This window comes from Egretta garzetta, unplaced genomic scaffold, assembly GCF_000687185.1.
Source record: "Egretta garzetta isolate BGI_Z169 unplaced genomic scaffold, ASM68718v1 scaffold23, whole genome shotgun sequence".
In the NCBI taxonomy this organism is placed as follows: Eukaryota; Metazoa; Chordata; class Aves; order Pelecaniformes; family Ardeidae; genus Egretta; species Egretta garzetta.
This window is the reverse complement of record NW_009259237.1, coordinates 3885247-3899326: the sequence shown is the minus strand read 5'-3', so window position 1 is coordinate 3899326 and position 14080 is coordinate 3885247. Positions and strand designations below refer to the sequence as shown.

General features: G+C 45.3%; 1 protein-coding gene across 1 annotated transcript; it reads right to left on the bottom strand.

The window, feature by feature from the left end:
• Window positions 1-2861: 2861 nt before the first annotated feature.
• Window positions 2862-13159, bottom strand: SLC7A10 (solute carrier family 7 member 10). The gene is made up of 9 exons (XM_035891513.1): window positions 13024-13159; window positions 12106-12231; window positions 10970-11123; window positions 9217-9340; window positions 9018-9121; window positions 7800-7896; window positions 4584-4733; window positions 4044-4221; window positions 2862-3047 (listed from the first exon to the last, which is right to left on the bottom strand). Exons 1-9 carry the CDS (start codon window positions 13142-13144, stop codon window positions 2920-2922), a joined length of 1182 nt encoding a protein of 393 aa, XP_035747406.1. The 5' UTR covers window positions 13145-13159; the 3' UTR covers window positions 2862-2919.
• Between the last annotated feature and the right edge of the window lie 921 nt (window positions 13160-14080).

The following is a 14080-nucleotide window of genomic DNA, read 5'->3' as shown; positions in this document are numbered from 1 at the left end:
ACTTTACATTAAGCTGACTTACAGGTGATAACTCTTGTTAGTACTTGCATTACCTTGTTTTCCCTCTGAAATTCTCTGAATGCTGTATTATTGCCAGGGCTAAAAGAGTAAACAGCACAGAGTGTTTTTCTGCATTACAGCCTCTAATATTTTACGCTACATAAATAGAACAGAATACATGGTCTTATATAGTATTGCATTCCTTTTAAAGCTTTGTTTAAACTTTTCTTCTGGAAACAACTTGCTTTTCTGCATCAAGTATGGCATTATTCTTGACACGCTTGTAGCGTCAGCTGTCTCAGGGTTTTTCTTTTGTTTAGCGGGCTTTAAAATATTAGCAATTATGTCTCCTTTGGGCCTGTCGCTTCATCTCTTGGAAAAAATCACACTTACATGGGGTTGAGGACGCTGCTAAATTTCATTTAGCATATGAATTTATCTTTCTAGTTCTGTATATTGATTTCTATGGCTAGAAATCGTACACATTAGGCACTTACTTTTGCAAAGGCTCTAAAAAGCAATATATGTGATGTTGGGAGCACAGATGAAGCTGTTCCTAAAAATGAAACAAGACATCGTGGAACAGCTTTTGGGGATTGGTATGTAATTTGAAGATGAGCTCTACTAAACCATCCTGTTCTAAATTCAGCCTTCTGATTTAAGGCCAAATGTTAATTGTTTTAAAGCATGGCAGTATAATCAGGGAAAATTTGAGCCAAACCCAGTTAACGACTATGAGGCAATTGGTCTTTTAATTTTGCTTTTGATTTCCTTAAACAATAGCTAAGAAAAGCCTTGGTAGCACTTAAAGATTATTATTATTATTATTATTATTATTATTATTATTATTATTATTATTATTATTTTGTTTATTTATTTATTATTTACTACCACCTTTCTCATTACCACACAGACTTAGTGTCTCAAGAGCTGCAAAGTTTCCGTGCTGGCTGATTTCCATACCTTAATTATTTAAACAAACAAAAATAAAACCACACCAAAACTTAGCAGTTCTGAAAGCAATCATTATTACTGGTGCTATAATACATTTAATTTTCCCACTATATAATAAAATTACTGAAAAAATTAACCTGTTGGAAATTTACCACAGAAAGTGGATTTTGAACTATGGAAAATAAGACTCTGACATGGGTTAAGTGTTGGGGTGCTGCTTAGCCAATAGAAATAGGGGAGGTGTGCTGTGAATTTAAAAAAAAAGAAAAGGCAAGCTGAATATATAAGATTTTCATCAGCAAACTTTATATTCATAACATCATTTAAAATGTGGAATCTCTCTTTACATGTGTGCATGCGTACATACAAACCCACACCTTTTTCTTTAGCTCAATACATATTTTAATCTCTTGTGATTAACAGCTTTATACGAAGCGAAGAGTGTAAGTTGTATTTCTTTTTAGTGTCTGCCATCTGAAAGTTTGGAGAGAGATGAATACATATGTAAAAAAAATACTTCTGAATAATTAATTGTGTTGGGAAGATACGTTCCTTGAACTTGCTCCTTATTTTTAATCTATTCTTAAATCTTTGTAGAGAGTGTGATACTCAACAAACTAAGAGATTAAAGAACCCTTAGGTTTTGTACCAGGGCCTGTAATACATAGAAAGATAGTTTTAAAATTAAATTCACATGGTTGTTACCAAGGCTACTGAACATGATAGTTTTTGTTTTCAAAATTGCAAAAGACTAGTAGCGATTCAAAATACTGGTCAGAGCTAGTCTCGCATTTTGCATTTTTCAAAAGATTCTTTGGTGTGAAAGTGGCCATATTGCTAGAGCAGCAAATCTCTGTATATAAATTAAATACATGAACTAGATTTTTCTAGTGTTTGCCATAACTAAAATATGCAAAACACTTTCTAAAGAGCATCTGATGTGAGAATGATTTAGGCTTGTTACTTGGCTGAGCATAGCTGAAATGGGGAATTTGTCTCTGAAGCAATGTGACGTCGCCTGACACTTCAGTAAAAAGGAGAAATGTCGGGCTTTGTTCCCATGTTTCCCTCAGGTTCCCACTGCTGAGCCCACTGCAAGCCCCTCCACATCTCCGTCCTCCCCTGCTGGCACCCGGATCGTGCTGAGTTTTGCACAAGAGTTGCTGGGCGGTGCAATGAGCTCCCTCCCCATCTGGGATACAGGAGCCCAGCCCCGCCTTTGCAAAAACGCTTCAAAATGGAGATACTTGAGATTTTATCACTACTTCTGTGTATTTTTTTCTCTGTGTCACCAAATGATGTCTGAACAGTCAAGCAGACCGTTGATTTTGTACCTTTTACTCTTAAGGTCTGCCTGGGCTGGTTAGTGTTCAGCGCCATGCCCCTGCCCCTGGTGGGGCCGGCCGCGCTGGTGCTCAGACGGACGCGCTGCGCTCTTGCAGGTACATGGAGGGGTGATCTTCTGGATTGTAACTTTGAAACCTCATGTGTTATGTGGGGATTTGCCCCACCCAGGGACAGCAACAGGAGTTTTCCAGCTGGGATGGGTGTCCCAGGGCCTTATGGCTTTCTCTTGATTTCTCCAGTTTGATTTTGCATTGGGAGCTGCCCTACCTTTGAAAAGCCTGAATTCGTATGTCTCCGATGGACCCTTATGGCTGCTAAAATCAGTATTCCAGAGCTGTATCTGTGCTGCTCTCCCCTGCTGAGCAAGTACGCTGCCAGAAAAAAACAACCAGCACCTTATTTTATATTTTATTTCTTGTGGTTTTTTTTTCTCTTTTTTCTTTTTTTTTTAGGGAAAAACTGAAAGCTACAGGTACCATAAAGGGTGTACTTCATTTTATGGTCTTCACTACTGGAGCTCTAAAAACATTTTTCTTTTTTTTTTTTTTTTTTCAGAAAAACTTTTGAAAAAAATCAGCATGTAAACAAGAAGCCACTTTAGCCTCGGAGGCCGCGTCGTTATTTCCTGGCGGCCATCTCGCTCGCCAGTCGCCGAGAGCGGGCCGAGGGTGCCTCCTCCTCCTCGGCAACTCCCCCCTGAGGGTAGACCACAAAACACAGCTTCTGTCCCCAGCACGTCATGGACTCTGCGAAGAGCAAACGTGTGGGTGGTTAATGGGGATGCTCGAGCTCTTCCAAACAAAAGCGCGATGCCGGGGCGACGCAACATGTGAAGGAGCTTGCATCTTCCCAGCTGGGGCCACTCAGCCTGGCTGCACAGCTGGCTGCCCCCTTCAACCCTTTTCATCTCCAGCTCAGCCACAAAACAGTGTTTGTGGAGCAGGGGCAGGTTAGGAGTGGGCAGCTTTAGCTATACCCATCCAGAGCCCTTTCCCAGCCCCTCACAGAGCTGCTCATCTCTCCTGGCACCAGTTTGGCCCTGCAGTGACAGTGGGGACCGCTGCTCCTGGGGAGCTGCCGGCAGCAGAGGCCCAGCTGCCCACCACAGCTGGTGGAAACCCTCTGGTAAGAGCGAAGGGCCTGGCTTGCTTCTTTGAAAGTCCTCACCTCGGAGCAAAGCAATTTCAAGCCAAACACAACCAAAACATAAAGACTTAGATGCAGTTTTAATTTTACATGAGTGATAAAGTAAGGCTTTCTTATCTTTTGAGTATGAAATAATTCATCATGCTGTGCGGGGCTTGTGCAGTGGAACGTGCTGGTGGCACAGTGGGAGGAAAGCAGGGCAGGAGGGAGGCAAAGCTCTTGGACATTTATTAGTCCTTATGTGATAGCTCATTTAGTCTTCGTATGCTTAAAATTATACCCCTGTGCATCTGCTCAGGGGACAGGCTGCTGTGAGTGAGCTGAGCGTGTGGGAAGATGCACAGGGGCATGAAAGCAGGCAAATGTGCCCAGGAGTGAGAAAAGCAGTTGCTCAAAGGCAAGTGCTGTCTGGCCACAAGAACACTGCTGAAGCCAGAGCCCAAAGGCTGCCCGTGACCAAGAGTGGTGGTTGGGCTCACGTGGGCGGTTCCCTGGCTGTTTTAGTGCCTATGTGTTGGGGGTTAAGCGGATCCCTGCAGACCCGAGCACAACCAGCGGCCCCAGGAGCACAGTGAGGCACCGCAGCGCTGGCTTACCTATTAGCCTATTTACACACTTTGGTTTATTTCTCCAGTAGACTCCAAGAAAAAACACTGGCACTCCAGTTAAAATGATAATGAGTCCAACTCCACAGACGACCGGCTCTGAATATAAGCTGAAGATCAGCAGAAATGCCCAAAATGCCAGGTAAGTGATGGGGACGAGGAGGTTCACCTGGCAGGAGAGAGCAGAGCAGAGCACGACTGTGCAGAGCAACAGCAGTGGCCAACCAGCAGCAGGGCAATGTGGGGACCTGCGGACAGCGCTGCAGCTTCAAGACCCCCCATGGGTCATGTCCCCCTTCCCTCCACCACTGTCATCGTCTCTGCCCATCCCAGCAAGTTCATGTGGGGTCTGCCTGTGTATCGTGTTTTTACACTAATGGCACTTTGGGACACGGTTTGGGACCTTAAAGCATTACCCACTACATCAAAAAAGAAAACATCCTTGAAAACAGGAGGACAGAGGGCTTGGTGTGCCTGTCCCACCCTTTGCATTGCTATTGTGACCAAGAAATTTAGCTTTAATATTGTCACCTTGATAGGTCTGAAGATTTTGGGTTTCTTCCAGCGTAACACAATCAGGCCTATAATTGTCACTCCGTAGCAGAGGTAGTTAATAAATGACACGTAGTTGATTAGCGTGTATGTGTCTCCAACGAGCATGATGATAAGAGTGGCTAAACACTGCAAAGAGAGAAGCATGGCCTTACTTGGGTCATTACTAGAAAAGGTAGCTTAAAAGCAATAAAACTAAGCTAAAACCCCCGTAAAAGCAGTTAAACTATTGTTTGTGGCCCCCACTGGGCATCTGCTCCCTTCTGCAGTTCAATGCGTTATCCCTGAGATGTGCCACCAGGGCTGGGGCTGAATGGGGATTTGGGGTTATCTAGAGCATACTGAAGCCCCAGACCAGCAGCTCGGTTTATAAACACCCCGGGGGGCTGGCAGAGGTGGTTTCGCTACCCGTGGCTGGGGAGGCAGGGCTGGGAGGACTGGCAGAGCTCCCCGTGGCCCCACTCACCCATTCCTGGTGTGCGTTTTAAAAGCTGTTGAACCCCATGGTGAGGACATCTGATAAAAGAAGGATTTCTTGCAGACTAACACGTTGTGGTCAGTGGACTACGTTGTTGCAGGTGCCCTGTATATTATAAAGAATAAGAGCTTTGCCCTTTCCCCCCTGCTGGCCCACAGCATCGTTAATCTTTTGAGCATTACTTGTGTTTGGAGACTGGCAGATGGATGGTGGAAATTTCCATGCCTACACTTGCTTGTTTGTACTGTATTTCTGCATAACTCTGTAAAGCCAGGAGAACTGGCCTGGGGGCCAGGGGTTGGTCCTTGGGTCCTGCACCCCTACCTGTTGGTACCCCAGGAGCTGAGCTGAGCCTTTGCCTGCACCATGTACCGATTCTATGAACGTTGTCTGCTGGTAGACAGAGCCTGAGGGAAGCTAAATATCCAAATCCCTCCAGAGAGTGCACAGGATTTGGGGCTGTGTTGCTCGAGGCTCTCTTTTTGCTTATGTCCCTTTTTCTTAATTAGATGTTTCAATAGCAAAGTCCTCTCAGGAGGGGGGGCTTTGGCACCGCTGGCACCAGGAGTTATGCTCCACTGCAATCAAATGACCCTTTGGTCCCTCTGTTCCCCTGTTCAAAGCCTTGCAGGCTTGGTGGGGGCAGGGGATTGCAACAAGTTCAGCAGTCTCACCACAAAATGGATTTGCAATAGGACAGTGTCATTTGTATCGGTGTCGTACACACATACGACCCTCTCCTGCCACTGAGGGCTTTTGCAGCGACGCCACTCGGCGCAGTGAGATTTTGTGGTGACACTGATGTGTCAGATCTGCTCACGGCGTGGGCGTGATCCCCGAGTGGTACGAGGCTGCAGAGGGGCATGCTGCTCCCCACACCGCCTGGCCACAGCCTCAGCACAGCAGGCGGGAGAGCCAGCTGCTCCCCACTGTCCTGCAAAAAAACCCCAGTCTGTGTATTTTACATTTAGCTTGGCCCCTTGATTTTTGAAAGGTTTAGTAAAAATACAGGTCTCACTGGTGATGTTAAAAAAGGCCTTTCTCCATGTACAAAGAAACCTTTCTCCATGCAAAGAGCTAGGTGTGATTCATTGGAAGGGAAAAAGGAATCTGATGTATTAATTAGGTTTGCCTGAAGTCTGACCCAGTTTGCTACTGTAGCTGCCTACGCTGCATTATTTTTATATTTCTAGTTGTTAAGAAATTAATATTTCCTCGCAGCATGATGTACCGTGAGCTGTGTTAAAACACCTTCAAATGATGAATTGATATGCAGTGCTGGCTCTGTGATTTGCACTGTAATTCCAGGGGATGGTCTGAGCAGAGTGGGAGGCTGGAGTACGCCTGATCGACTGGCCAGCTTGGCTCAGGTAAGCCACTCGTGTCAGGGCTGTTTCACAGCAAAACTGCCTCTGAAACTCAGCGTGTTATTTCAGCCGATGCATTTTTAAGGACAAAGGAGTTCTGCTTCATCGGCACCAGCGGAGCTGAGCTGCCTGGCGGGAGCCCGTGATGGGGTTGGTGCTACAAGCCTCAGCTAGATGAGTATTTTGTCATAAAAGTGGAATGTGCAGGAGGCTTATTAGGTGAAATCTGGTCTGGCTGTATTATGCCAGAATTGCTGTTAGAGCCAGGAGACACATAAATGTGCACCTTCCTAGTGCATCTGGGGTCAAACCCTCACTGTTTTATATCAGTGGTAAATCTGCAGTTGGCAGCAGTTGATGCAGTTGAGATTTCAAGCAAATGCCCTTCAGGGAATTCCCTTGCTCGGGCCATGGAGCTGGGGATGGTAGCACCAGGAATCGTTTCCTTCTTTAACATCTTCTATGCCACAGTAAAACCCATCACATACTCTAACTTCACTTTTGGAAAAAGTGTATAAAGCTCTTTGTTTCAAATAATAACTTCTGTAAGTCTTTAGTATCGTGGATATTTATGCTGTATAAAAAGTTAAGAGATACCTTCTTTCCACAGGAGCAACTGGCAACCTGGCCAGCCTCAAGCCCTCCCAACACTTGGCCTATTGGTTTCTGATCTTTGCAAGTAACCTCTTGTCTGCCTCATGTACCATTCAGCAGATGCTTTATTCAGGGCCACTGTAATCATTGTCCCTATTTAATTTTTTGGACCACAGAAAAGAAATATCCCTGGTCCTCAGTACACTGCCTGATCATCCCTCACAAGATGTCTTGCTTGAGTAAGTAACTTTTGGAGCCCTTTGTCCTCTCCCTGGGACCTGTGATGTCTCTGGGTTTGGTGACGGGATCTAAACCAGCCCTGCTTGAGTGGGATTAGCAGTGACCATGGATTCCATGGATTTCCAAATGTTTGTGGAAAGCAGGCAGAAGTGGTCAAAAGAGCTCATCTTTTCTTCAATGAAATACCTCTGTTTCAAAACCCAGTCTCTATCTTTGCCATGGGTAGGACAAGTGGTAGTGCGCTTATATGGCAGCTCAGGTTAGGTATGAGGGAAACCCTCCAAGCGTCACGGGTGGTTAGGAGTGGGAGAGATTATGTGGGAGGCTGAAGGCTGCTCCTCTCTGGGGCCATCAGAGCTGCTCAGGGAGCAGCCACCAGCCACGCCTCAGGCCTACTTGCTTCTCCTCCTCTGAGGTAAAAATGGCCTCTCAAGGTTTTTTCCATCTCTCCTCTCTGTGCTTCAGTATTTCTAAGAACAGGTTACAGGGCGACAGAGCAGGGGTGGTAAAACTTACGCAGACGAGCAGGGCAGGAATGGGCGTGCAGTGCTTGACGTGGATCATGGCAAGCAAGCTCGGCAAATGGCCTTCTCGGGCACCGGAGAAACATAACCTGGAAATAAGAACAGTAATGTCGAATCCACTGGGTGTACAATGGCCTCTTCAATATCTAGCCACGTAATGTCTCTAATCTCAGCCGCCCGCGTTAGTCTTGCTGTGGAAGGGAGCTGCGGCCTGTGGGTGCTGGGCTGTGACTGGGGAGACGACTAGAGACCGCCTGCCCAACCTGGTGTAAGTTATTTAAACTAGACCCTTTAGTATATGAGGCCTTTATGGCTACTGTCATCTGTGGAATGACCTGCTCTGAGATGCTGAATTATCTCTGAGGAAGAGGAACTGACATCTACCCAGTCCCTGTCTGCTGGCCAGCATGGCCGCCTTACCCAGGGTGGGATGAAAACTGTGAAGGTTTTGTGGTGATCAGCCATACATAGCCAAGGCATAAAAACCCTCATAGATAATGTTTCCAGTGACAAAAGGGTTTTGGATAAGGTTTAATATGCCTTAAGTTTTCACTTTTAAGTGCATACTCTGTTACGTATGCACTCAGATTTGTTGCATCTCATTATACTTACGAAAGTGCTGAGGTAAATAACTCTCCTAAGGTAGTTAAGACTTGACTCATTTCCTCAAAAAAATTTTTATAACTTTTAAATTAAGTTCAGAGAGGTCAATTAATATAATAGACTTTACAGACTACTATATAATAGGCTTTACAGATTCAGGGCCCACTATCAGCAGTTTGCATGCAAAGCATCTTGCCTGAAAGGAGCTTTTCCAGCATGGGAATGAAAATGTCTGTAACTGGGAACAGCACCAGGCCCTAAAACTCTTTGAGCAAAGCACAGTTTAGCTTGTAGCTACTGGAACTTTATTGATGTAAAATGACTTTGGTTCCATGCTAAAGCCGTGTTTGGCTCTTACTGCGGGTTATTCCACATCTGCAGACACTTTCAGTAGCTCGTAAGGATTATATTGCAAGAGATTCCGCGATTCAATATTACATTTGCTGATTTGAAACAGTAATTCATAACTGAATGTATCCAACATGCCCAACAACAACCTCATGCTGTACAACATCCAAAATGTCTAGCTAGCATTTCTTTAGCAAATGAAATTAAAACAGCCCCTCCCCAAATTAGATAACGTTCATAAAATTGTACTCCATCTAACCTTGATGAGGTAAAAAGGTATCCATTTATTCCTCCAAATGTAGATAGGGCCACTGAGACTGGCATAACCCAGGAAAAATAGCCCAGTAACTTTTCACCAAATGTCTAAAGCAACAGAAGGCAGAGAAACTGAAATACACTGCAAAGCATAGAACTGAAATCAAAGTGTATTTTAGACATCCAGGGAATTGTTTACTTACTACCGCCACAGCGTTGGAGGACAAGAGCTCTTGGGGTGACATGGCAGTGAAATATGCAATGTTGGTGAACGTATACACAAATGTCACCAATGGGATGGATATGAATATGGCACGAGGTAGGTTCCTAATAAAAGAATTAGGAGGGTAGATAAGAAATTACAGTCATGCACAGTGAGACCACAACAACCATGTACAGCCTGGGGGAGGTCACCCAGCCAGGCAGGTTCATCAGCTGTTTCTCTGGAGGGGAGCAATGCTTCCATCGGCTCTTTGACCCGAGCTCCCTGGGACAAAAATACCACGTGCTCCCTTTGGGCTGTTGGTTGGGACCAAGGCAGTGCGTTGCTGAAAAATGAAATAGCTGTTTCTCCAAAGCCCTATGTACAGGCATCAGTGGTGGAATAAAATGCCTTGTTTTGCTTTACCTTCACCTGCTCTGAAAAGGAATGTGACCCTGTTGTTCAGGTGGCTGCCTTGGCCTGTCCCATGCCATAAACCTGGTCTGGTCATACAACACTGTGGCAATTTACAGTAGCACAGAGGTACTCAACCTCCGATCCAGAGACCTCCTTAGAGGTGGACACCTGAACCATTCTGTATCTAATGCAATAATGCATTTGTTTCTCTGTGTGTCAGATTTGGAAAAAAAATTTTAAAAAACATATTTAACCTTTGTGATTTTGAACAGATTTAGTAAAAATGGGAAGTGTTTTTTGTTATCCAATTATTTCTTTATATTTTAGTTTGCCTTCATGGCTGCAAAAATAATAAAACCCCCACCATTCACTCCTTTTTCTCTTTATTTCCAACGAAGGACATATTTGCCTTATTTAAGTTATAACTTTTCATTATTCAGCTTTGAAATTGTGGTCGTCCATTAAAATGTTGGTGTTTTATTGAGGGAACACATTACCACACTTTCTTTATTCCTGCCAAGATCTCTGGACATGCACTTTGCCACTCACTAGTGTGAAGGCATGTGCAGAGCTGCTTGTAAGGCTGCAGCTTTAATACATTCCCTTCAGGCTGTGTAATAGCTTAAATTTCTCCTTGTTTAATTGCTGTGTGCATTGGATGCCCAGAAACAACTAACGCTCCGAGAGCTGCCCTTGGCATTTGTCATTCCACTTCATCAGCTCAGAAATGTTGAAACATTTGAGCTTTGCTTTACTAAACTAAAATTCACTTTCCCTCCAGCTTTCCCAGCCTGCTTGTGATAAATCATTTCCAAGCACCTTCCTGTACCCAGGACCAGCAGCAACCTGACGTCGGTCAGCCTGGTGGGCAGGTGCCCACAGCCATGCTGGGGCAGGGAGCCCTGCCTTCACCACACAGCGACTTTCTAATCTTCTCTTTCAGGTGTCTGTGGAAGATTGCCTTTGGGTGAAAAAGCAAAGCAACTTCTAGCATAATTCAACATTTTTCCAGTAGAAGTGATTTTCCCTATAGATACTTGTGTGGCATCTCATCAATGGTTAATTTTCTGCTACAGAACCACTGTACGATTGAATAGTGCCATAAAGATACTGCTTTGTCTATAGACTGGTTTCATTCAGTTAATGCCTTCGTGCATTTTTAATTTTAACTTGCCTGCTATCAGTTCTAAGCAAAAAATCTCTCTCTCCTTTAGGAAGACTGGTCCCATAGATATGAAAGGACATCACTGCAGCTTATTAAATGAATAATATTACCAGATGGCTCCAATGTCTCAGCACTTCAAGAAAATGTGGATGGCATGGAAATGGATACTTGCCTGCGGGGATCAACCAGTTCTTCTGTTACATAGTTCAAGAAGTTCCAGCCACTGAACGCAAACGACCCTTGAAGAAAAGCTAACGCTAAATGCCCCACAGATGGAGTCATCCAAAAATTGAATGCATTGCTTGGTGTCAGCTCTTCATAGCTTCCTGCACAGAAAGCGCAAGCAAGAGGTTAAGCCACCCCTACCTACCAGAGACCAGAAAATAGGTAAACTTCTGCTTTTTATTCTTTATTTTTATTCTTTATTCCTTATTGGATTTTGGACTTCATGCTCTTCATGTCACCATGGGCTGGCACTTGCAGTGCTTTCTGCGGGATGGCAGCTCGGGCTATATGCATGGCCACCCCTGGCTGCCTTCTGTGCTGCGGCACCGGTGTCACCGCCACAACTCATGGGACACTTTGCAAACCTGCACTGTCTGAGGATGTCTCCTTGGTGGGGTAGATTTCTACCTGTTCTTAATGTGTTTTTCTTTTACAAGCATTTGGTGTTGTTCAGTAGAAATAGTGAAAAATAAAATGTCTATGGGGCTGGAAGATTTGTCAAGATTGTGGGACTATTACCACTGAAAAAACAAGTTTTCTGCTCTCTTGTAAATATCGTATTTCATCCTGCTTTATATGACTCATCATATACACGATAAAAACATTGTGAGCCTTTTGTGTTTTCTGCTTCCCGTTAAGTTGGTAAATCGGTGAGACTTCTTTTTGCCTATTTTTAATCTTATAAGTGACTTTTTGTCAGAAATTAGACTAGCGCCCAAAATGAAGCAGGGCCTGGGCCCTGAGCAAGGCATTGCTTATTCATTTTACACCCAGAGCAATTCAAATTTAAGGAACATAGAACAGATTAAAAAATTCCAGTAACTATTCCAAAACATCCTCAGCTGCCCTCCTTTATTCTATCAAAACTGACAAAGTGGGCCGCAAAGGGACTTGTTTAAGGGGATACAGCTGATTTCTCTGTTGTGCCATGGTTTCCACGGCTGTGTGAGTATACAGCCCCACAGCATGGCTAAACCCAGCGCTCCTTCAGGTCAGTTTGTAAGGAGGAAACAGTGCAGTATGTGGGAAAAATCAAGTCTATCAACAGTACCATACCCGTGTTAGAGCTGTCTCACAGAGTACCTTTAAAGATCTGTATGAAGCCCACAATAATGATAAGGGTCAGGGCTAAGAGTTTTCCTGCTGTAAATATATCCTGAATGCGTGTTGCCCATCGAACGCTGGAGCTGTTCACCCAGGTCAGGAGGACTGGAGAGCAAAAGACTGAATTCAGTGAAATGAAATTATGTTTATTTAAGAACACACAATCAAAGCATTTTAAAAACCAGACTGACACGCATGTTCCTGTGGGGAGCTCTAGCGTGGCCAGGAGCGAGGGCAAGGAGGAGCATTGCCTTTCCCTGGGAAACTCCCAGCTGCAGGGGCATCTGTGGCAGACAGCAGCTTTCCTGCCTCCGGTGCTGCCATCGGGGCTCCCCCCCACTCCAGGGACTGTGCCTGAGTAGTGCTCAACGTGCAGGGATCACCGCTTCCTCATGGAAACGGTGAACATCTTCAGTCGCTTCAAACCCCTGGTTTGCTTTTGCTGGCTCCGTAAGTAATTGATGCAGAGCCGGTGGCACGCTGTGCTTCCTACATGCTCACATTTGTGAATGTAAAAAAAAAAGACTAGGAAGGGCTCAAATGGTGGTGGGTAACCCATGCTGGTGGGTATCCCAAGCTGGTGGGTCACCTGTGCCGGGCACCCATGGCTCTGCAGGGAGCACAGCACTGCCCCATCCCACAAGCTCACCTGCTGCTACTTTCCCTGGGACCCGCAAGGATTTGGGCTCTGTTGTGCCCCACTCCAGCCCACTGTGCTTGCTGCAGGCAAGTGGGAAGGGACTGAATATCCCACACTGGTCACGGTGCCTGTCCTGGGACCTCCCCGCTTGCCTTTTGGGTTGTGGCCGTGACCCCAGCCTGGCTGGAGTGGCCCCTCAAGTGGTCCCATGTAAAACCGAGGCAAGCTTTTTGTGTGCGCGAGAGGCAAATACTCACGTAAACACACCATGGAGAGGATCCTGGAGGCATTATAGGGGGGGATACAGTTAGGGAAGACGGGCTGTAGGACATAGTTTGAGAAGGTCAGTGCAATCACAGCCAGACTGGTTGGGTACATGATAAGCACTGCGCTCCACAGCAGCAGAAACCTGAAAGGACAAGAAAAAGCACAAGAAAGCAGTGCTGGGGGTGTGCTGGAGGAGGTAATGCACGCTCGGCTGTGCAGTGCTTCAGGACAGCTGCCAAGGCATCAGGACCAAGAACCTTCATCCCAGTCACACCTAGGTGTGCCGCCCCTCAGCCCTTTTCCCATGTTCCCAGTGCAACCTGGATTTTAAACTAAACATTTTTAAGCAAAGCACAGTTTAGGGACTTATGGAAGACTGAGGATTATGCCCAGTGGGCACACTTTGATTTAGCTCTGTATGTCAAAGTGAAAGCATCTCTGTTGCTCCTGGGCTGACATGTTACTGCAGCAGACAGCAGTCCCTACGATGAAGGCATCTCCGAAGGGTTTTGGCAGGGCCCCCAACTGCGAGCTAGCTGCACTCTTGGGGCTGCTATCAGCTCCCTGCCGGTCATTGGGGAGTTTCTTGTCACCATTTGGATTGGCTCTGTGACCCGGGTCAGGGCAGCTTAGTGCTGCACTATTCTGCGATTGCTCAGCTGGTGTCCACCTGGGCTGGTTGTCTGCCTCCAGCTGCAGCTGAAGGTGATTGCATCAAATGAGGTACCCTTGCAAATATAAAGTGTGAGATAGTTTGGTTTCCCACTCTGTGAAAAGGACAAAAAAAATACTTCTCTTACAAAAGCAGCGGTGAATCTGGTTAGTGTTGAGTTAGTGAAATAGTATTATTTCTGTAGTGAGTAGTCACTGCAAGAAAGTGAAATCTTTCTTGCCATGTACATACACACACAGATACATACACATTAATTCATTCATATACATGCACAAATGTAATGTGCAGGGATGCCCAGCACAAATGAGGATTGGAAATGATATTTCCAAATAAGACAGTACAATTTCTAGAGTACATGGGTTGCTCTTTTAAAG